The sequence below is a fragment of the Vipera ursinii genome, assembly GCF_947247035.1.
Source record: "Vipera ursinii genome assembly, chromosome: 1".
NCBI classification, from domain to species: domain Eukaryota; kingdom Metazoa; phylum Chordata; class Lepidosauria; order Squamata; family Viperidae; genus Vipera; species Vipera ursinii.
In genome coordinates, this window is record NC_139512.1 from 228,105,161 (window position 1) to 228,128,217 (window position 23,057).

General features: G+C 38.8%; 1 protein-coding gene across 1 annotated transcript in view; it reads left to right on the plus strand.

The window, feature by feature from the left end:
• LRRC1 (leucine rich repeat containing 1) overlaps window positions 1–23,057 on the plus strand; it is a 93,640-nt gene that overhangs the window by 38,273 nt on the left and 32,310 nt on the right. The window contains exons 5-8 of the mRNA XM_083348067.1: window positions 8,880–8,936; window positions 9,734–9,797; window positions 16,557–16,631; window positions 18,018–18,162. Of these exons, the coding sequence (XP_083204193.1) occupies window positions 8,880–8,936; window positions 9,734–9,797; window positions 16,557–16,631; window positions 18,018–18,162 (341 nt within the window). The remainder of the gene's footprint in view (window positions 1–8,879; window positions 8,937–9,733; window positions 9,798–16,556; window positions 16,632–18,017; window positions 18,163–23,057) is intronic.

The following is a 23,057-nucleotide window of genomic DNA, read 5'->3' on the forward strand; positions in this document are numbered from 1 at the left end:
TCTTTCTTTCTTTCTTTCTTTCTTTCTTTCTTTCTTTCTTTCTTTCTTTCTTTCTTTCCTTCCTTCCTTCCTTCCTTCCTTCCTTCCTTCCTTCCTTCCTTCCTTCTTTCTTTCTTTCTTTCTTTCTTTCTTTCTTTCTTTCTTTCTTTCTTTCTTTCTCATTCACTAATCCAGTGAATGAGATTGGTGGTTAAGTTTTTGAGATGCAGAGAATGATTTTTTAAAAAAAGCAAACATAAGAATACTGTCTCTTGGCTGTCTTAGACTTTCCTCTTTCCTCACTCTCATTTTCACTGCTGAAGGGAGAGCATAACCTACAGAGTAAGAATGTGACAAATTAGGGTTTCTGTGAAATTGGGGGTGGGTGAGTAAATAAACACAATAGTGATCAAAACTGCACTCCAAAAACTGAACATTTGAAAATGTTTCTCGGATGGGCATATATCCAGATAACAACATAGTGCATAAAACAAGGTTCTCTTACATTTGGCGTAAATACCTTTGAATCCTCCAGTTTATTTCTAATTCATGTTGCTAGAGTTTGGTTTTCAAAGAAAAATGAAAATCCCGGAGGATGGAATTAGTATCGTTTCCTAAGCATTTCAATCTATAATTCCTGGTGAGGATTTGTTTGAAGTTAAACCATCTTTTGACTGGAATAGAAATGAGAATCTGCATATTAAAGGGATCAATACAGCTAGCTAACATTTTAAATCAATATATCTTCAGAAATAAAAATGACATTTTTTGAAAAGTCAAGAGATTTTTTTCCCCCAGTTTTCAATTTTTATTGCACAGAGCCTGGAGATTATTGGACAGGATGTACTGCTGTAAAATTAGACTTCATAGGTGAGAAGAAAAGAATATAAAATCATACTTGAAAAAACCCCCACACTTACTTCTCTCTTTTATAAATGTTCTCTTTTTTATAATATGCAATCTGTTAAGCCCACGTACTAGCTCAAGATTTTTGATATTCAATCTCAGATTGAAAAAAAATATATTTTCCCCTTCTTTTCTTAAAGTTTACTTTGCAGTTTTGCTATCACTTAGTGTTACTGAGGGAAGTAACATTTTGGTTGGTCATCAGGTATAAATTATGGTTGAAATATATTGAGTTTATAGCTGAAAACAAACATAGTAAGTACTCAGTCATGAAAAGTTAGAATAATTCTTTATGGCATGTACTCAAAATACATTTCATTTAGTATAATATTTAAATTGTATAGCTGTAATTCCTATCCATTCACAGAGAAAATTGAATGAGAAAGGTCTCTTTTCCACTCCCTCTCCCCCAATCGTTTAGTATCTTGAAACTGCTTGCATAATCAGATTTCAAGGTGTTTAAGAGTGGCAAAATTAAAAGTTGAGATTTGGTTTGCTTGTGTGGTGGTTTGTCTTGATTATGCGCCTGGAAGTCTACTAAGGCATTAATTAATAAAGCAATACAATTACAGCATTTGCATTTTTTTTCCAAGTAATCTGAATCACACTAAGCTGAGTTTTTTTTAAAATAAATAAGGTTCTATTTACATCTTGAATTAATGCCTAGAATTATCTAGAGTTGCATTAAATAAAACTGTTCTTCAGCCTTTCACTTTCTTATATTTGTTTATTTTTACCAAAAATAATTTCTTCAATATTTCTCTATTTAACTTACTCTACTGTATCACATTTCCACAAGTACTATCACCTAGACCAGGGGTGTCAAACTGCCAGCCCGCGGGACAGACGCGTCACAAGGAAACCGCGCCCACCTCATTGCCGGCAATGGGGAAAATGTTCCGATACATTGCGCGACGTCATGTGATGTTGCAAGTTTGATATGTCTGACCTAGACCATTGAGACTTTTTTAAATTTTTTGTGTGTATATTACTTTGAAGTAGCTTGACACTCTTTCAATATAGTTCAATTTAGTTTGATGTACTTTTGACAGCCTCTTGTCAAAACCCTCAATTTTTGACCATTCATTGAACAACCATTCAAAGTTACAATGGTGCCGGTTCTCACACTTAAAACCATTGTAGCATCCTTGCAGTCAGATGGTGAAAATTTAGGTATTTGGCATTCTGTAGTATAAAATCCTGTAGTATAAAATTTATCCTGTAGTATAAAATTAATTGCTATTAATATAATGAACTCCACTGGATTGTGGTGTTCTCTCTGGATTCTAGTTTCAAAGACACTTTCTGATCATATACTGTACAGTCCTTGACTTACGACCACAATTGGAACCAGAATATCCATTGCTAAGCAAGGCGTTTGCTAAGTGAAGTGTACCCAATTTTACTACCTTTTCCCCAACGGTTGGTAAGCAAACCACTGCAGTCATTAAATGAATCTGGCTTCCCCCAATTGACTTTACCTGTTGAAAACCAGCAGGAAAACTTCACCAATAGCTATTACATGACCCCATGAATACTGCAAGCCTTGTAAACACATGCCGAGCGCCCAAATGTTGATCACGTGACTGTGGGGATGTTGCGACAACCGTTAAGTGCAAGGACTAATCATAAATAACTTTTTCAATGTTGTTGTAACTTTAAATAGTTGCTAAATGAATGGTTGTATGTCGAGGACTACCTGTATAGCCAAACAAGTATTTACCAGGGTGATAAAATCTTGACTTGGAAGGAAGCAGAGCTGGGATGTGCTAACTTTATTCCTCTGTCACCGTCTCTGTTGCCTTCCAGATGTAGAGGACACATAGCAGCAGGACTGACTTTTTTCCTTCTTCTTACTTTAGGTACTTTCTGTGTAACTTAGAAGCCTAGTTTTCAGGATTCTAAATCACCAGGAGCTTCTACTGCGCTTCCTTCTACATATAGAAAGTGACAACCCAAAAGCAGCCCATTTCTTTGCATGAATAAGGAGAACACATGTTTAGAATTCCTGATATTGTCCTCATCCATATTTTACTGTTAGCATGAGATCCGATTTGTGACTTAATGTGTTTATTTTATTGCTTAATCTATTTTGGGAATGCTGAGAAACCAAATTGCATTTTGCAACTGTCAGAACCTGGAAATGGCTGTTCAGTTAGATGTATACATAGCATGTGTAATTACTAGTTAACAGCTTTAATGCGCAGCCAAAATTACTTTACAAATTCACATGTGAATGAAAAACGTATTCATTTAAGCATGGTTCTAATTTAAAATGGAGCCAACTTGATTTGGAATGTGTTCCCTAAGGCTCCTGATAGGTTCTATACTTCATCCACTTCATCAGAAGTGACATCTGGAATACCGAAGGAAGAAAGCAAAAATCTTATTTATTTAAGAAATTGCATCTTCTCCTATGTTGATGTGGCTATTAGCTTGCATGGGATATTTAAACATTTCTAAAACAGATGGTTTCTGAAATTTGGCTGAAAAACTCTTTTTCCATGATAATATTCAAAATGTGCACATATGTTGGTCTTATTTCTGACCTGATACATTTCTAGAATAGGCCAGTGTTATAAATCCATAATTCTATGGCACAATCAATAGGCAATACAGGTGGTCTCGATTTACAACAGTTCAATTAGTAACCGTTCAAAATTACATCACTGAAAAAAGTGACTTATAACCATTTTTCACACTTATGATGGTGGCAGCATCCCCATGGTCATGTGATCAAAATTCAGGTAGTTGGCAACTGACTCATATTAATGACGATTGCAGCGTCCCAGAGTCATGTGATCGATCCCCTTTTGCAACCTTCTGACAAGCAAAGTCAATGAGAAAGGCAGGTTCATCTTAACAGCCGTGTTAATAATTAAACAACTGCAATGATTCACTTAACTACTGTGGCAAGAAAGGTAATAAAATAGGGCAAAAGCTCACTTAACAAATGTCTTGTTTAGCAACATAAATTTTGGGCTCAGTTATGGTCATAAGTGGAGTTGTGCTGATTAAGATTGAGATCTCGTGTATCTGAATCTTGGCAGGTTCTATAACAGAGGTCCCCAAGCTTTTGGGCACCAGGGACTGGTTACCTGGAGAGACATTTTTCTACGGACCGGAGGAGACGTGGTTTTGTGTGCTCCCTGCATCCCGTGGATGGGGCTTTGCTTATTTGTGCGGACCGGTTGCTGTCATGCCACGGACCGGTATCAGTCCACGGACCGGGTGTTGGGGACCCCTGTTCTATAAGAAAAGGAATTTCACAGCCAGAACCCTATGAATTATTTTACTTGGTGAATAAGAAGGTGGATCTGCTTAAGAGGGTTGCATACTGACCCAGAGAACTGTGAAAGAGTATTCCTTACCCAACTATTAAAATGTTACTGAAACAGACAAAGAAGGATGTCATTGGAGCAGGACTAGGGCAAAATGTCACCTACCATCCTGCAGTTTGCTTGGTAATAATGTGGAAGGCAATCCCTAGATTAAGAACAAGTTCTATTCCTAACTCTGTATTTAACTCAAATTTGTATTTAAGTTGGAACCCATATTTACAAATGGGCTATCCATTACTAGAACAGTGGATGGCATTGTCCTTTCTCAAACTTTCAGGAACCTCCAGGAATACAGGAAAACACATAGCTTAGTTTTAGCCTTTCATCGCCTCAAGGAAGGAGAACCCCAATACACAGCCTGGTCATATCTATTAAGGGTTATCCTTAAATTTGGCATTCTTAACCTGGGGAATGCCCATATTAGAATAAGTGAAATGAAATCAACAGTTGAGAAAATGACAGGTCTAAACAATTTGGCATTTGAAATGATAAAAGCTCCAAAGGGGAACTCTGACCAAAATGGCTAAGTTAGATTTTATCAGCAAATTGCAATTACTGTGTTAAAAGTTTAGAATTCAATTTTGCATATGAAGAAACTAGTATGTTGCTAATGCTTAGTCAAGAGCTCAAGCAAGTGCACTAAACTCACTTTTCTTTCATTTTATACTTCACTAGCTGTAATACTAGCATTTTTTTCTGTGTATACATATCTGCCAACTAAGGCAATTTTTTTTGACCTGACAAATGTGACTCTAGCATATGGCTGCTCTTTTAAGTTCTCTAGAGCTTTTTACAAATGATTACTGTGGCATTTTTTTTGGAATCCATTAGCAAAGCAAAGACAGCTATGCTTTAGAAAATGTGGATATATTGCTATTTTTATTTTGAAATTGAAGGATTAAAGCAGATTATAGCATTGGGAGAATATCCAATTCTTTGTGTTCCATTTAGTCCTAAATAAAGCCCAGAGGAGGAAAATGTTACTATGGTGATATAGACTTTTACTGTATTATGAAGTGGTGACAATGAAAAACTTACCCATATAAGGTCATTTACAGTGAGAATTATGAAATGCTATGAATAGAATCATTTTAATTGATCCTTCTGTGACTAATCCCTTAAATCTTAACGATCAAGCCAATAAAATTACTGTACATTCAGATTTCAGTTAATATATACTTTCATTACTAAGCATAATTTTCAAGAACCACCTTCCCCTATGCTTGAAGAGAAAAGTTTTTGATCAGTGTGTGCTACCTGCTCTAACATATGCCAGTAAAACATGGACACTAACCTCACAATCAATACAAAAGCTACGAGTAGTGCAAAGAGCCACGGAATGATAACATGCCCAGCATTACAAGACAAGGTAGAAAGACCTGCACAATGGGTTAGAGAACAAACAACAGTATATGATATCATCAAGAGAGTGGAAGAATTGAAATGGCAATGGACTGGTCACTGATGGCAAGTGGAGCAAGGCAGTCATAGAATGGATTTCACTTGATAAAAAGCGTCCACAAAAGTGACCTAAAACAAGATGGATCAATGACATCAGCAAGTGTTACAGGGCCAATTGACAAAAAGAAAGCTCAGGACCGTATAGGTTGGAAATATGCGGAAGAGGCCTTCACCCTGCAATGGATAGACAGTGGCTAAAATGATGATGATGGTGATGATGATACTATTGAGGAAAATGGTTTACATTGTCTTGAAAGTGTTAGGTAATAAAAGCATATGATTTATCTTCTGTAGAAACACTCTTTTTATTAGGCATATACAGTTGCAAGAAAAAGTATGTGAACCCTTTGGGATTATGTAGTTTTTTGCATGAATTGGCCATAAAATGCCCTCTAAACGTCATGTAAGTCACCACAATAGAAAAACACAGTCTGCTTAAAATAATACTACACAAACATTAGCTGTTGTCATGTTTTAATTGAAGATAAGATGGAAACATTCACAGTGCAGGGTGGAAAAAGTATGTGAACCTTTGGACTTAATAACTGGTTGACCCTCCTTTGGCAGCAATAACCTCAACCAAACGTTTCCTGTAGTTGCAGATCAGACCTGCACAACGATCTGGAGTAATTTTGGACCACTCCTCTGCACAAAACTGTTTCAGTGTAGCAATATTCTTGGGATGTCTGGTGTGAATCGCTCTCTTAAGGTCATGCCACAGCATTTCAATCGGGTTGAGGTCAGGACTCTGACTGGGCCACTCCAGAAGGCGTATTCTGTTCTGTTGAAGCCATTGTTTTGTTGAATTACTTGTATGCTTTGGTTCATTGTCCTGTTGCATCACGCATCCTCTGCGGAGCTTCAGTTGGCGGACAGATGGTCGTACGTTTTCCTGCAAAATGTCCTGATAAACTCTGGAATTCATTTTCCCATCAATGACAACAATCCGTCCAGGCCCTGAGGCAGCAAAGCAGCCCCAAACCATGATGCTCCCTCCGCCATGTTTTACAGTGGGGATGAGGTTTTGATGTTGCTGTGCTGTGCCATTTTTTCTCCACACATAGTGTTGTGTGTTTTTCCCAAACAACTCAATTTTGGTTCCATCTGCCCACATTTGAAGTTTGCAAAAGAGCACCTGGATGTTCCACAGCACTACTGGCAAAATATTCTGTGGACAGATGGAACTAAAATTGAGTTGTTTGGGAAAAACACACAACACTATGTGTGGAGAAAAAATGGCACAGCACACCAACATCAAAACCTCATCCCCACTGTAAAACATGGCGGAGGGAGCATCATGGTTTGGGGCTGCTTTGCTGCCTCAGGGCCTGGACGGATTGTTGTCATTGATGGGAAAATGAATTCCAGAGTTTATCAGGATATTTTGCAGGAAAACGTACGACCATCTGTCCGCTAACTGAAGCTCCGCAGAGGATGGGTGATGCAACAGGACAATGAACCAAAGCATACAAGTAATTCAACAAAACAATGGCTTCAACAGAACAGAATACGCCTTCTGGAGTGACCCAGTCAAGAGTCCTGACCTCAACCTGATTGAAATGCTGTGGCATGACCTTAAGAGAGCGATTCACACCAGACATCCCAAGAATATTGCTACACTGAAACAGTTTTGTGCAGAGGAGTGGTCCAAAATTACTCCAGATCGTTGTGCAGGTCTGATCTGCAACTACAGGAAACGTTTGGTTGAGGTTATTGCTGCCAAAGGAGGGTCAACCAGTTATTAAGTCCAAAGGTTCACATACTTTTTCCACCCTGCATTGTGAATGTTTCCATCTTATCTTCAATTAAAACTTGACAACAGCTAATGTTTGTGTAGTATTATTTTAAGCAGACTGTGTTTTTCTATTGTTGTGACTTACATGACATTTAGAGCGCATTTTATGGCCAATTCATGCAAAAAACCACATAATCCCAAAGGGTTCACATACTTTTTCTTGCAACTGTAAACACAAAATTTATGTGAAATATATTTGATAATATATAGGTAGTCCATGACTTAACTATCACAGTTTGGATTGGATCCTCCATCATTAAGTGAGGTGATTATTCAGTCTGTTGCACCTTATTTTACAACTTTTGTGCCATCTTTGGTTAAGTAAATTGCTGATGTCATTAAATGAATCACATAGTCATTAACTGAATCCAGCTTTCTTCATTGACTTTGCTTGTTGGAAGCCGGCTAGAACTGGTGATTTCATGACCTTGGAATGCTGCAAGCATCATTAATACATATTGGTTGCCAAGCTCCTGAATTTTTATCATGTGACTATAATGTATGTAAGTGTGAGGACTCTACATGCGCACACGCACGCACACACACACACACACTTTGTATGTAATATCCTCAGATTTTTAGGTATCCTCTCAGTTAACATACAGATTCATCTCTTTCACTATATTTACTGCTTTGAGAGTGATACACGAACTTTCTGCTTTCTTGCACTGATTCACTTACTTTTTACACGTGCTCCCTGGGATGCATGAAACATGACTTAGCTAATTTTACAGCAATTTTTTTGAATAAAGAAAATGGTGCACTTCCGAGGAGGGTAGTGATCTGGCCCCCTTTCGTGGCAAATAGGGCACTTTGAAGGATGAAAGCCATAGTGGCACAGCCCTGCTAGTGATCTGTAGAGGGCAAAGAGAATGACATTGATGGAAAGAAGGGAGATCTGTTATGAAAGTGACAAGTAGAAGGGAGAATTATGAAAATGTCTCAAATAGGCACCCTCCCTCCCCATTTACGTTAATTTAAAAGAGGAACAAGGGGAAGCACAGTCAGACTTGCAAGATTCTGTTGCTACAGCCAATGTTAATAAAAGTAGTTTTAGGCCTATGTGGAGCCTGTTGGTCTGATCTAACCTATAGAATTGTAACATGTCAGTTCAGAAGAACAAGGTGGGGGACCACCTTTTACCATCTTAAAAAGTCAGGTATCTCTGAGCATGTTGTTCCCACCTCTTCTGCTTCTTCCTGCTTGGCTTACCTGGTCAGAAATATTGCGCGGTACAGGTTTCAACTTATGCAAAAATTAGCTTAGGTAATATATCTACCTGCTTACTTAGTATTTAAGGAAATGCTTACGATGTTCTATTTACAATGCCTACTTTTTTGTTTTGTAGCACTTTCTTATGTCACAAAAACTTAACCGTATTTATTCTGTCTCTCTAGCCTCTATAACCTGGCATCACTGGAATTGAGGGAGAATCTATTAACATATTTACCTGAGTAAGTACTTTCTCTGTTTGTTTGTATGTATGCACAGCATGACTTGAGAATCTTCTGTTCCCTTAATATGCAAATGAAATTGAAGAATAGAATAAATCTTCTAGCTGGAAATAGACATTACTGAAGAGTAATGTATTTATTTCATCATGGAAAAAAAATCTATGTGGCTTGTTAGGAGTCAGAAATAACCTGATGGCAAAAAATCACTCAATCAGTGTCTCTATTAGTATTAATTGACATAATGCTAGGATAAACTAGATAACCCATGACCTTTTGGGTCATTCTTTCAGAGGTATTTCCTTACCAGATTCATCAAAGGCTTCAACAATGGCAGAGTTTCTAATGCACTTGAAAAGTCCTAAGGAATTCAAAGATATTCAGAGATGTATCTGCCTTGGAAAATAACCCATATTGATCTGTATAGCACAGTCAAACATCAAGAGTTGATCACAGGAAATGATTTTTGACATTTTGGTTATGTCATTAAATACTTTATGATAATTTTAAGCCCTAAAATGTTTCGTAAAATTTCCCAAATTTCAATTCCATGAGAGTTATGGGTCCTAGATTTTGGACACATTCTGTAAGTTATGCCATTTAAATCCAATTAAATAAATAAATTGAAATACCTTGGTTCAAGAGGTTTTGCCCTATGATGTACCATTTCTCCAAATTAAAGGTTACAGACATGAGTATTTAAATAGCATATAGATCATATTAAGCATGTCCTAGTCTAATTCCAATGCTAAACTTTGTGTTTATGATCTTTTAAAATTATATTGTTCCTGATTTTTCAGATCAGTTGCCCAGCTGCAGAGACTAGAAGAACTAGATTTAGGAAATAATGAACTTTATAATTTGGTAAGCACTGCATATATTGAAAATTCAGTACACAACTTTCTAAACTCTTGGCTGTAAAATATAAAAAATGGGCTGCTGAATTGACTTGGCTGTGTGTAATTTGTTTTTTCTATCAGTTCTTCAAAGTGATCTGTTTCTTGGCTAACTTAACCATGTTAAGTTACAGCATGCAGCTTTCTGTGTGTATATTTTTGTTACTGTTTCTTTTTTTAATTCAAAAGGAAAGGCTGAGGATTTTGTTGCTTTTTAAAACATTTAAATTTCAAAAAGATACAAAATACAAAATATTAAAAATAAACATTAGGAAGGAGAGGATAAAAGGGGAAAAAGGCGAAGAATGAAAAGGGGTATTGACTTCTGACTTTTTTTAGCACAATACAAGTATAAATAAGCTCTTAACTGAAATTAAAACAAAACGCACACAAAATATACAGATTAAACAATCAAGATGGCTTGGGTCCGGGATATCTGAGGGAACACCTGCTGCCGGCATCAAGCTCCCTTCGTCCAGTGCGCTCCCACAGGGAGGGTCTTCTCAGGGTGCCACCGGTAAGAGATTGCCGGCGGACGACACCCAGGGATAGGGCCTTCTCAGTTGGGGCGCCTGCCTTTGGAACCAGCTGCCCGTGGACCTGAGGACTGCCCCCGACCTGCGTTCATTCCGCCGGGGCCTGAAGACCTGGCTCTTCGAACTCTCTCCCCCAGGCTGAGGATTAATCTTATTTTAACTGGGGTTTTATTTAGGCCGGGACACATATAATTTTTTTTTAAATTTGTTTTTAACTTTTGTATTTTGGTTTTTTAATCACCCTGTAAACCGCCCTGAGTCCTTCGGGAAAGGGCGGTATATAAATGTAATTAAATAAATAAATAAATAAATAAATAAATAAATAAATAAATAAATAAATATAACATTAAAATTATTCAATGAAAAATCTCTTATTCTAACTTTAAACATAAGCATAAAGGATACAAAATATATGTCTAATAACATGAATATTAAAATGCGGTATTTTATAATAACAAAGCTAATCATCAAATCCTAAAATCAAAACTTCATTTTTATTTTTCTCAAACAAGAAGTCCAAAAGTGTGGTCTCCAAATGAAAACAAGACTAGATAGGCTTTTATCTTTGATCAATTAGTCAGTTTTGCCATTTCTGCCAATTCCGATCATTTCACTCCCTTATTTTTTCTCCAGGAAAGAGTGAGGATTTTGATCTGGACTGGGAGGGCAACAAATAGAGATTATTCCTTCCGACTATTGATACAATCATGCCTTTTCCCTTGGAAGTTCCATTAATGAGGGTGGTTAAAAAAATGGCTTTTATTGACCCAAGCGACACGCCCGTCCATGTGCCGAAGGGAAAGATTAAATCTCATGTTTCCACTTGATCCTAGGTCCATTTGGCATGCTTGCTTTTGAGTTAAGGAAAAAAAAAACACCCATAAGGGATATTAACATGCTACATACTTAAACATGCCAAATAGTTTCTTTGGGGTTACTTTGCTGGGAGAGCCAGCTTGAAGAGAATAAGGAAACTCTTGAGGCAAGAGAGGGAAGAATTCCTTAGGACCACCAGGATCACAGGGGTGCAGCTCTTTCTGCTGTTATCTGGTCTGGGTAAAAGCTCTGATTCACACTAGGCCAGGGATAGGCAACCTCGGCTCTTTTATGACTCATGGACTTCAACTCCCAGAATTCCTGAGCCAGCCATGCTGGCTCAGGAATTCTGGGAGTTGAAGTCCATGAGTCATAAAAGAGCCGAGGTTGCCTACCGCTGCACTAGGCCATGAGTCAGCAGCTTTTATGAATAACACAGAACAGGGCTTACAAAGAGCCATCCCTTCCTTTTGGGAAAGACAAGGAATTTGAAGCAAGGAATACTTTAGGGGAGTTGCTAAATTCTACCAGACACCTTTCCTAAACTGAGAAGAAAGCTTCTCCACTCCTACTCCTCCTCCTCCTGGGTAAAAGCTCTGATTCACACTAGGCCATGAGTCAGCAGCTTTTTTGAATAACACAGAACAGGGCTTACAAAGAGCCATCCCTTCCTTTTGCATGCGTTGCTTTAAAATTATACTCTGGAGCAATTCTTCTGAAATTCTTTTCCATATTTCCCCCCCCCCCTCACCTGCGTGATTCTTTTCTTTGGAAAAGAGAAAAAAAAACTAAACCCAATTTGAAAGAATGTGCAATTAACATTGCCTTTACTGTTTTTGAAACTCTTGTTATACAGGTAGGGTGCAATTGACCCAAATATGTAGAAATGCTGGAGGAATAGCAGATTATGTATTTTACTAAAATACCCATCCTCGTAGATGCTTTTTATGTGGTTTCTTCTTTATGAAGTCATCCGATTGCCCTTGTTCAGGCAATAAATTTCCATGTTCAGCCCAATGCAGGAATAGCAGTGAGATGCCTCTCCACACTGGTAATTCACACCAGTGTTATGAGTGAAGAAACTGTCTCCATGCTTATAATGTGATTGCAGCAGGGAGCATTCCTGTACCCATGTATGCTTCAACTGTCATTTCAGCTCATACTAAAACAATTCCAGTGACTTGTTTGTGCTGGTGAGTTCTTGTTCTACAATTGCACAATAAAAGAGGTTTTGCTTATTTCACCGACAAAACTAGGAGAGTTGAAGAAAAGGTCACTGTTGCTTGCTTGTTAAATTGAATACTGGGAAGTGCAAGCCAGTACAGGTAGTCCTCAACTTATGACCACTATTGAGCCCAGAATTTCTGTTGCAAAGTGAGACAATTCTTAAGTGAGTTTAGCCCCATTTTATGACCTTTCTTGGCAGAGTTGTTAAGTGAATCACTGCAGTTGTTAAGTTAGTAACACAGTTGTTAAGTGAATCTGGCTTCCTCATTGACTTTGCTTGGCATAAACTCACAAAAGGTGATTATACGAGCCCAGGACACTGCAACCGCCATAAGTACATGCCAGCTGCCAAGCCTTTAAATTCTGATCACGTGACTCTGGGGATGCTGCATACATGAGAAAAACAGTCATAAATCACTTTTTTCAGTGCTGTCATTCATGAGAAAAACAATCATAAATCACTTTTTTCAGTACGGTTGTAACTTTGAACAGTCACTAAATGAATGGTTATAAGTTGAGGACTACCTGGTACACTTTTGAAAATGCCCTTTCCATATTTGCTGAGTTTTTGTTGTCCAGTACTGTATTTCCACTTTTTCTCTTTATGAACACTTGTAAAAAGTCTCTTTGACTTGTTTTTGGTCACAACTTATACACTGAAGTAACTATATAGGGTTGTTGAGGGATTATTTTTGGCAATGTTATGGGAGTGGTTTTTCACTGTGATCTTTTGATTTGCTTTTTTTAAAAACTTTCTTGTCTAGATCAATCGAGGTTGCTGGGTGTTGCCATATGTGATACTTCACTTTAAAATCAACTTTAAACTACTTGCGCTTTGTAGCTTTTACTCCTTGTTATCTTCAGTGGTAAGAGAAAAGGAAGCACGTAGAAGAAAAATTCCTCTTACAAATATTTACGGATACTAAACAGGGTTAGGTGTGGTTAATATTTGAAAGAGCCTCTAGGGTATTATCAGAGTAGTAGACTAGACCAGGAAGTAAGAAAACATCCTGGAAGAATGCAGTGGTAAACTGCTTCTGCATTGCTGCCAAGAAAATTATATAGTCATATTCATGATCATGACTATATATCAAGAGCCAAGTTTGATTCAAATGAGACTTTACCTTTTAAATGATTTCTCTCTAAGTTCTTATTGCTATACGTTTGGTGCCATATAATCTGAGATAGTGCTGCCATTGGCTTAGATTTTTACCTGACCTTGACACAGCACGGTATAGGTTAGGCCAGGGGTCAGCAACCTGAAATAGTGAAAGAGCCACTCGGAACCGGTTCCCTCACAAAAGGAAAAACTGGGAGCCGCAAAAAGTGTGTGCGCATGTGCGTACATGCGCACATGTGCAGAACAGGGTTTGACTGAAGAGTGGAGCCAAGGCGAGATATGCACCTACATATTTGAATTGATTGGTGGAACTTTTTTAGTCCCACTTTTTTTTTTTTGGACTGCACATGGCAGAGGACTGGGAGCCGCAGGAGACGGCTGAAAGAGCTGCATGCGGCCCCGGAGCCGCGGGTTGCAAACCTGTGGGTTAGGCCATCTTTTTTTTAAAAAAGGAAATACAAATATTTTACAATTCAATATATACAAGCAACTAATAATGCTATGTATCTTACCTATCCTCCAAGACAGGATTTCAAACAGGTTAATGAGCAGTGCTATAAATAAACCCTTATAAATTAACATTTTAAAAAAGAAACACCCAGTTCAGAGAATATTTTTTTAAAAAAAAATCTAGGCAAGAAATATTCAGCTTTCTCATTCCCTTCCACCACTGTACTGCTAGAAATCAACCTGTAAAAGAATGAAATAGAATAGAGGCTCTTACTTAATATCCACAAAATGTACCTGGCAATTAAATATATTCTGAGGTTAGGTTCCTAATAGCAGTAGTTCAGTTTACTCTGTAGATTTGAAAACTAAAAGAACTGAAAAGGGAAAATAAGTGATACCCAACTCTTTCTCCACGTCTGCAGTTTCCCAAGTCATTCTGGGTCCTGCATACATTTGAAATAAAAGCATATTTTTCCTTAGGTTGCAGGAACAATGTAACCCTAATTCTCAAGAGACCCTATCAAAAGAATGAAAAAAATCCAACAATGGAACTTTTTAATGGAACCAATAAGAGTTACTGGTTATATCTAGCCGTAACTCTTATATTTTTAAAAGTATATACACATGTTTGTGTGTATGGTTTTGATTTTACTTAAAATTGCATAGAGAGAATATTGATGCTCCCTCTGTCAGTACCTCTATCTATGTGCAATCTTCTTCTATTGAAAGCTATGTTTGCATGTGAATCTGAGAACAGTTCATAATTGGGAAGAGAATTAGTTATAATTAATGTGAAAGTTACCACTGATTTCTTAAGTCAACAGTGTTTACATGTAATCCTTACAATTTGCATGATCAATCAGTGTAGAATATCTCATTCAGTTGGAGCACTTGGGCTAGCACAGGAGATCCAAAACCGCTTATTCCCCTGCCCACCCCCAAAACAAACTGTAAGAAAGAGATGCGTTTTACTTTCAAAATATGAGAAAATGAAAGAGAAAAATAGGTGCTTCATCAGTGAAGAAGACATTTTGTTCTAATCCAAATCTGTAAACAGAACTTTTCATAAGACTTCAAATATAGTATTTTAATTGTTTTCTGCATGATTATAGCATCATCAGTAGGAAAATAAATAACCTTTTCTTCCTTATCACTTTAAAATAATTATGTAACTTGAAAGGAAATCCCCACTTGTAACGTATCTTGTCCTGCACATTTTTTTTTCTATCAGTGGTTTAAATTCCTTTCTTCACTGTATTATACTACTACACTGATGTATTGTCTGGGAAGAAGGATGTATTCTCACTGTCCTATTTAATCTCCTCCAGTTCACGTGAATTTCTTATAATTTTATCTTTTATGTTGAATTTACAAATGTGACCAAAATAATCTCTAGGTTTCTGTGTGTTCCTAAGAGAATAAACCCAATGAGCACATTCAATATCTTTATCCTTTAGGTTCCAGTCAAAGCTCAGATCATTAATTTTAGAACTGAGATAAGCAGTCAAAAGGATTGTTCTGGTTTTCTCTGGCACTCCTTTAATCCTTAAATTATGGCCTCCATTAACAATCTTGTAAATCTGCTAACTCAGTCTTTATTTCAGAAATAGTCTTTTGAGCCTTGCTTATCTCTAGAGTATTACTTGTAGGCATATCATAAGCCTTATTTGTTACTTGAGCTACATCTGCTATTTGCTGTGACATTTCCATAAATTGTTTATTCATTTGTGCAGATATACCTGCTACGTCTTTAGTTACTTCCACTTTATGTTTATCCCATTCTGTCTTCAGTTCTTTTTAAAGTTGCCCCATTAATTATGTCTATATCAGATACCTGTCCATGTCTGTGGATAGTGGACAGTGCTTTCTTCCTCTATTGCTTCTTCTTTGTTACTGGGAAAAAGTGCTTCCTCAATCTCCTTTAGGTCTTCCAAATAAGCTTTGAGCCCCTTTTCCTTGCACAGAGTCTCCTTCCTTAGTATCCTGCTTAAATTATCCTACTGTTTGATAAGACGTTTGGGCTAAATGTGTTGTAGTTTTGGGAAATAGCTTGCTTTTCTGATAGAAAGAAGCCTTAGTACAGGGGTCTTCAAACTTGGCCCTTTTATGACTTGTGGACTTCAACTCCCAGAATTCCTCAGCCAGGCACATTGGCTGAGGAATTCTGGGAGCTGAAGTCCACAAGTCATAAAAGGGCCAAGTTTGAACACCCCTGCCTTAGTAGGTATCAGAAGTCAACCAAGCAGTGAAGAAACTGCAGTAGGCTGAGCTGCACCTTTGCTTCGCCCACTTGAAGCTTTGAGTTGCCAGCAGTATGGAAGGATTTGTACAATTGGTTACTTTAGATTAATTAGGCCAACAATCAGGAGTACCATGCAGTATTCCAAAGGGCATCACTTTGCTTATCCCTAATCCACAGTAATAATGATACGGGATGGCTAACAGGGAATGACAGTGTTTATTTTGGTGCTTAACTCTATTTATTTGCAGGAAAAAAAATGGCTAGTTGGATTCTTTTACTGATTATTGTGCTATATTTTAATGCTAATTGTGGCATCCTGTCTTTTATATATTGCAGCCAGGAACTATAGGTGCACTTTATAACCTTAAAGACCTCTGGTTAGATGGAAACCAGTTGGCGGAAATACCTCAGGTAAGAACAAATGCTTCTTGGATCTTTGCAACTAAACTCATCTGCTTATTGAAATAAAACCATTTAAATTTTAGTGTGCTGTTATTTTTTAAAAGTTACTCTTTTTATTATTCCATGTTTATTCTCAATATGTTAGCACCTTTTCATCTTCATTATTTGTGTCTCCATTTTGAAGCTGATGAAGTTGTTCTGGGGCAAGAACATTACGTTGGTTCTTTCGGCCAAGTATTGTTTATGAAAGCAATATGCCTGTTTACTTGGAAGTAAGATAAAGTACATTTCCCTGAACAGTGTAAAACTAGGGGATAGTGAAACAGCTAAATGTTAAAGTCTGTGTCCATGAAACACTCACAGAATTAGATATATGACTGAATGCTACAGAGTTTCTTCAGAATGTGTCCAGTTTGAGGGAAGATTTGCATTGTTAAGATTGCTGTCCTGATTTAACACTTTTGAAATTCTTCAGGAGGGGTTTATAAACAGATATTTTGAAGAGTTGATGACAATGAAACAGAATGCCCAGTTGTAGAAGTTGCCAAACTTGGAAATTAAAAAGGGGTAGTATGTAGAAACTTACGTGTTCTTTCGTGGCTGGCTCAGGAATTCTGGGTGTTGAAGTTCACAGGTTATAAAGTTGCCACAGATGCCCACCTCTGTTCTTTAACCTCTATCACCATGGCGCGGGGTTTGGGTTACTTGTTAACCTTGTGTCACAAAGGGAGATGTTCAACACAACAAATGCAGACTGGCTATTTGGGTATGTCTGCTTTCCGCTGTGTTGATTTAGCAGAATGAGTGCTGAGATGAATGAAGACCTGATCTAGGTCAATATATCCACAGTTGTGAATATCTGGCAAGGGTGTGCATTGTGTGTTAAATTTATAATCTTACACCAGTATCTGTATCTTCTGCTAACTGCAGTCAAAACACAAGATTTCAGTAATCGAGCAGTGGGATTTATATATAAATCAGGGAAATAAATGTTCAAAATGTTGCTTCAGTAAAATCTCTGGTTGTAAAAGGCATAAAACCTATGTATGCTATCCTTGCACGAGTCCTGACATTTGCTGAGGTCAGTAGAAAGCGGAAATTGAATTCATGTACTTTACCTTTTTATGTTGAACTGTTGAACCTTGAGCCAGTACTAAAAGTTGGGTGTTGATTTATGTACCCTCAAAGTCTGAAAGAATACTAACAGATTGTTGGCCCATGCTAGATGTTGCACATACAGATTTTACTGGTGATCCATTTGTGATATCATCACAAGGGTGTTATCATCCAGCAGGGAGGATTTGTAGCAATGCCCTTAGGAATGTTGTAATTGCACAAATGTCAGATCTCTGGGCATTGCGGGTTGAGGCAAGACTTTGTCTTTTTGTTTTGTAGGAAATAGGAAGCCTGAAAAACCTGCTGTGTCTGGATATCTCTGAAAACAAACTAGAAAAGCTACCTGAAGAGATAAATGGCCTGACCTCTTTAACTGACCTCCTCATCTCTCAGAATCTCCTTGAAATGTTACCAGACGGTGTAGGTGCGTGAAATCTTTCCTTTTAAAGAATAAAAATTGGACTATTTAATCCAAGTAAGAAGTTGATTGACACCGATGCATGTTGCCTAATGTGTATTATTAGGAACGTTTTGTTTTTTTGATGCTAGTGCAAATAAGGGCAAATATTGGCACTATTCGTACATAACATTGAGGCATCAGTGGGCAACCTATGATCCTGGATTGTTTTACTGTATGTAGCATTGGAGCCTCCTTTAGGGTCCTGTGACTGCTGCTCCTCTATTGAATCATGATTTAGTTGTGAATTAGCTTATGAAAGTCTCACTATAGTAGTTATGTATGCCCTATCAGAAGTTTCTCCTCTGTTTATGATCACAGTTTGGCAGTTGGGTCGGAACACTATATTGCGGTTAATCTAAGGTGTAATTGATGGAAACAATCACAAGTTCTGTTTGGTTTGTTTGGGGTCATTTTATGGCCAGTGGGGGAAAAAAACATGACGCCGAAGCTCACTCCACATGTTTGTTGGACCTGTGCCCTTCCTGGCTGGTTTATGCAGCCAGGGAGAGGACACGAGGCTGGCTCCAGGTGGTCATATCTGCTTCTTTGAGTGAGGGTTATTTCCCCACCGTCTTGAAGGAGGCGGTGGTGAGACCTCTCCTCAAGAAGCCTGCCTTGGACCCAGCTGTATTGAACAACTTTCGTCCAGTCTCCAACCTTCGCTTTCTTGCGAAGGTTGTTGAGAGTGTGGTGGCGCATCAGCTCCCTCTGGTCCTGGATGAAGCGGATTTTCTGGACCCCTACCAATCGGGTTTCAGGCCCGAGTACAGCACGGAGACAGCATTGGTCGCTCTGGTGAATGATCTCTGGAGGGCGCGGGACAGGGGATATTCCTCTGTCCTAGTCCTATTAGACCTCTCGGCGGCTTTCGATACCATCGACCATGGTATCTTGCTGCGGCGTCTCAGGGGATTGGGAGTGGGAGGCACAGTTCTTCAGTGGTTCTCCTCCTATCTCCTGGGACGCTCGCAGTCGGTGTTGGCAGGGGGGCAGAGATCGGCCCCTAGGTCTCTCGTTTGTGGAGTTCCTCAGGGGTCGGTTCTCTCGCCTCTCCTGTTCAACATCTACATGAAACCGCTGGGTGAGATCATTCGTGGTTTTGGAGTTGGGTATCATCAATATGCTGATGATACCCAACTTTTCTTTTCGACCCCAAACCACCCCAGTGATGCCCTTGCTGTAATGTCCCGTTGCCTGGAGGCGGTTCGGGTCTGGATGGGGAGGAACAGACTTCAACTCAACCCTGACAAGACTGAGTGGCTGTGCATTCCGGCATCCCGGGACATTCAAAATGTTCCATCTCTTTCAATGGGGGGTGAGCTCTTACCCCCCGTGGATAGGGCTCGCAACTTGGGAGTCCTCCTAGATTCACGGCTTACCCTGGAAGACCATATAGTGGGCGTGACTAGGGGGGCTTTCGCCCAGGTTCGCCTGGTGCGCCAGTTGCGGCCCTATCTGGACCGGGATGCCCTGTGCACGGTCACTCATGCGCTCGTGACCTCTCGCCTTGACTACTGTAATGCTCTCTACATGGGGCTTCCCTTGAAGACCACTCGGAGGCTCCAACTGGTACAGAATGCGGCCGCGAGAGTTGTCTTGGGAGTTTCCCGGTACTCCCATGTTACACCTTTGCTCCGCGAGCTGCATTGGTTGCCAGTTGTCTTCCGGGTGAGGTTCAAGGTCTTGGTTATGATCTTTAAGTCCTTACATGGCATGGGTCCAGGTTACCTCAGGGACCACCTGCTGCCGGCGTCAACTCTCCTCCGCCCTGTGCGTTCCCACAGAGAGGGCCTCCTCAGGGTGCCTCCGGTAAGGGAATGCCGACTGGTGGCCCCCAGGGGGAGGGCCTTCTCTGTGGGCGCTCCGGCACTATGGAATCAACTGCCGGTGGAGCTCCGGATGACATCAGACCTCCGAACCTTCCGTCGCGGCCTAAAGACCCATTTATTCGAACTAGCTGGTCTGGCCTGATGGGGGAATATGGGCTTTTAAAAGTGTTGTTTTTATTATTGTATTATTGTTTTTTATTTGGGCATTGGTTTAATCATATTTTAACTTTTGTATCGTAATTTATATGCCCTGTGAACCGCCCTGAGTCCCTAGGGAGAAGGGCGGTATATAAATTAAATAAAACTAAACTAAACTAAACTAAACTCACATTTAGTATTACACCTGAATGAAGCCATAATTAAAACATGAATCTGAAAGTAGGTACATGCCACTTTGCAATATCATTTCATTTGCCTACAGATGTTACTTACATTGTTTCAACACATTACGGCTTGCCAAGGGCAAGAATGAAAAATACTCAGTATGATGATGGTGGTGATGATGATGTATCATGGAGCTAAATTGCATTGCACATTTACAGAGTGGGAAGATACTGACATGAGACAACCCGACGTTTGCAATAATGTCAGGTTCTGCCCTTGTGTTTTCTTCAGTGTGACCTTAAATCTGCTTATTATATCAATCTTATACCTACTCTTCAGGTGACATATATATTATTAGGGCTGCAGAAGGCATTTGAAACAGGTGCTTTGCAACTCACTTTGGCACCCAGGAAGCACCTCTTCGTTTAATGGTTGAAATAGCATCACTCGCAAGAGCGGAGTGCTGCAAATGCTTTTTTCTGCCTGTATGTGCACACATGGCCACATTGCTTCACTGGTGGCCTCAGGAAAATATGCTCTGTGCATACACATACCAAACTGAGGCACCTGGGGGGCAGCTTTCTGAGCAATTTTCTGAGCTTTGCAAATCTCATGGCTGCTTCATGGTAGGTTCTTGATTCACCTTAATGCTCACTGCAAATGTCTTTAAGTGTTTTGCACAGGCCCAGTCTCTCTCTCTCCCCCTCCCTCTCTCTCCCCCTCCTCTCCCTCTCCCTCCCTCCCTTCTTCCCTCCCTCCCTCCTCTCTCTCACACACATACACATATAGAGGCACACTCCACTGTTACTGAATCCCAAACTTTAGCAATTCCTTTCATTTTTATGCTGGCCTACCTCAAGAGTAATCAAGCACATTTTCAGCATTTCCCCAAATGGATATTTATAGATGTTTATTATTTGTACAAAGAAACATTGACGTTATTTGGAAAATGTCAACCAGACTTAAAGATATTTAATTGCCTACTGTTAAGGTGTTGAATCCAAGCTTCGCTGAGCAGCGGTGTACTCTATATGTATATTAATAATAATAATAATAATGGAAGAGGAGATTGCTGACATGTGATTTTCCCAGCAGAAACTTCTCTGTTTGCATACTGAAAGTATTATGTTGATTGTTTTATCCTAACTAATACTGCTCAGATCTCTTCCTCTTTATCATTATTTTCCCTCCCACTTGCTAAACATCCTGGTTGCTTGTTTTCCTGCTCTTGATGATATGGCTTACAAGCAGCTAATCAGCAGTTTTGCTGCAACTAGTTACATGTTGCAATTAGCGGAAATACATTAGCCATTGCTGAGGGGACAACTGGAGATGTATGAATAAGTTAGGTTCCATTAATTAAGCTCCATCTGGCTCTCTAACAGAGTTACTCACGGTATTTTAAAAAAATAACTGCCCCCTTAGTTTTTCCCTTTTTTCCTTCTGAGTGTAGTACCCATGATCATTGTCAGTATGATATATTGATGGATGGCATGTTGGATATAAATTAGATCTTCAAATGTTTTATTATTATGAAGGTAATGGGGACACCCATATTTTTTTTATTAATATACCTCTCAGTGATTGGTGACCATAAAAATCAGATGATTCTGTGAATGCAAGAATCAGCCTGACAGATACGATTGTCTATCAGATATAGTAGATACCATTCTTCAGTGCAGAAGATCAAATGTTTTACCTGCAGTGCAACATGTAATAAATGTTCTTAGGTTTGTTTGGAAATATTTTTGTGATGAAGCCACAGACGGCAGCATTCTACTGAGATTTCCATACACATGCAAATGTACATATGGAAACAGTCGTTTCTATTGGACTGTCCACAAATCTGTCTCCTCTGTAGAAATAATATCCTTTGGGATATTCCATAAAAGTTCACAGATTTAGGGCAACTCCAGGACCCTAAATGCATAGTCTTCAATTAGCTTATATTAATGCATGCCATTTCAATGGCCGGTTTATTTTTTGCTGGTTGATTTCTTACAATTCCTGTTTATTTTTTTTAGAAATCTTGCAAAGAAAGTTTTGACTGTGGACTTTTATGCATCATGCTTTTCATTTTCACAGTGGAACTCTGTAAGGTGTCATACAGCTAAAAGCAAAAAGAAATAATGAAGTAATTAACATAATTATTTTATCCCAGAACTGTGGTGTTTGATTTTTTTTCAAATGGTACTTCCAAACACATTCTTCTGATGCTATTGCTCCCTTGATAGTTATTTTTCTGCAGAATACTTTAAATGTGCACCTACCCACCACTATTTGTTGTTTCTGTGAATTGCATGTTATATATGTTCCAGTCAAATGACAGTATAACTTTCACCAATGTGAGTCATTTTAAAAGCTTAAAACCAGTTTTGCTCTTTTCCCCAGATGGCTTATTGATGTTTGCAGACAGAGAAGGGTTTTTTTTAACGTGTTATTTTGAGGCTATATTTTCATTGCCATTCTGTCTAGCTGAGCAGTTGTGAACCACCGCACTATTTTTATACTGTATTCCTCCACAGCTGTGTAGATGCATGTGCATTAGTAGAATTTAAAGAAAAGAAACTACCAACAATTTGAAATAGCAGTGTCACTTCCCACTTATCTCCAGATTATAGCACTGTACTATGGCTTGTGACATCCACATGTGCTGTAAATACAAATTATTAAATATACATGGTATTTCAATTTATGCCTACTACA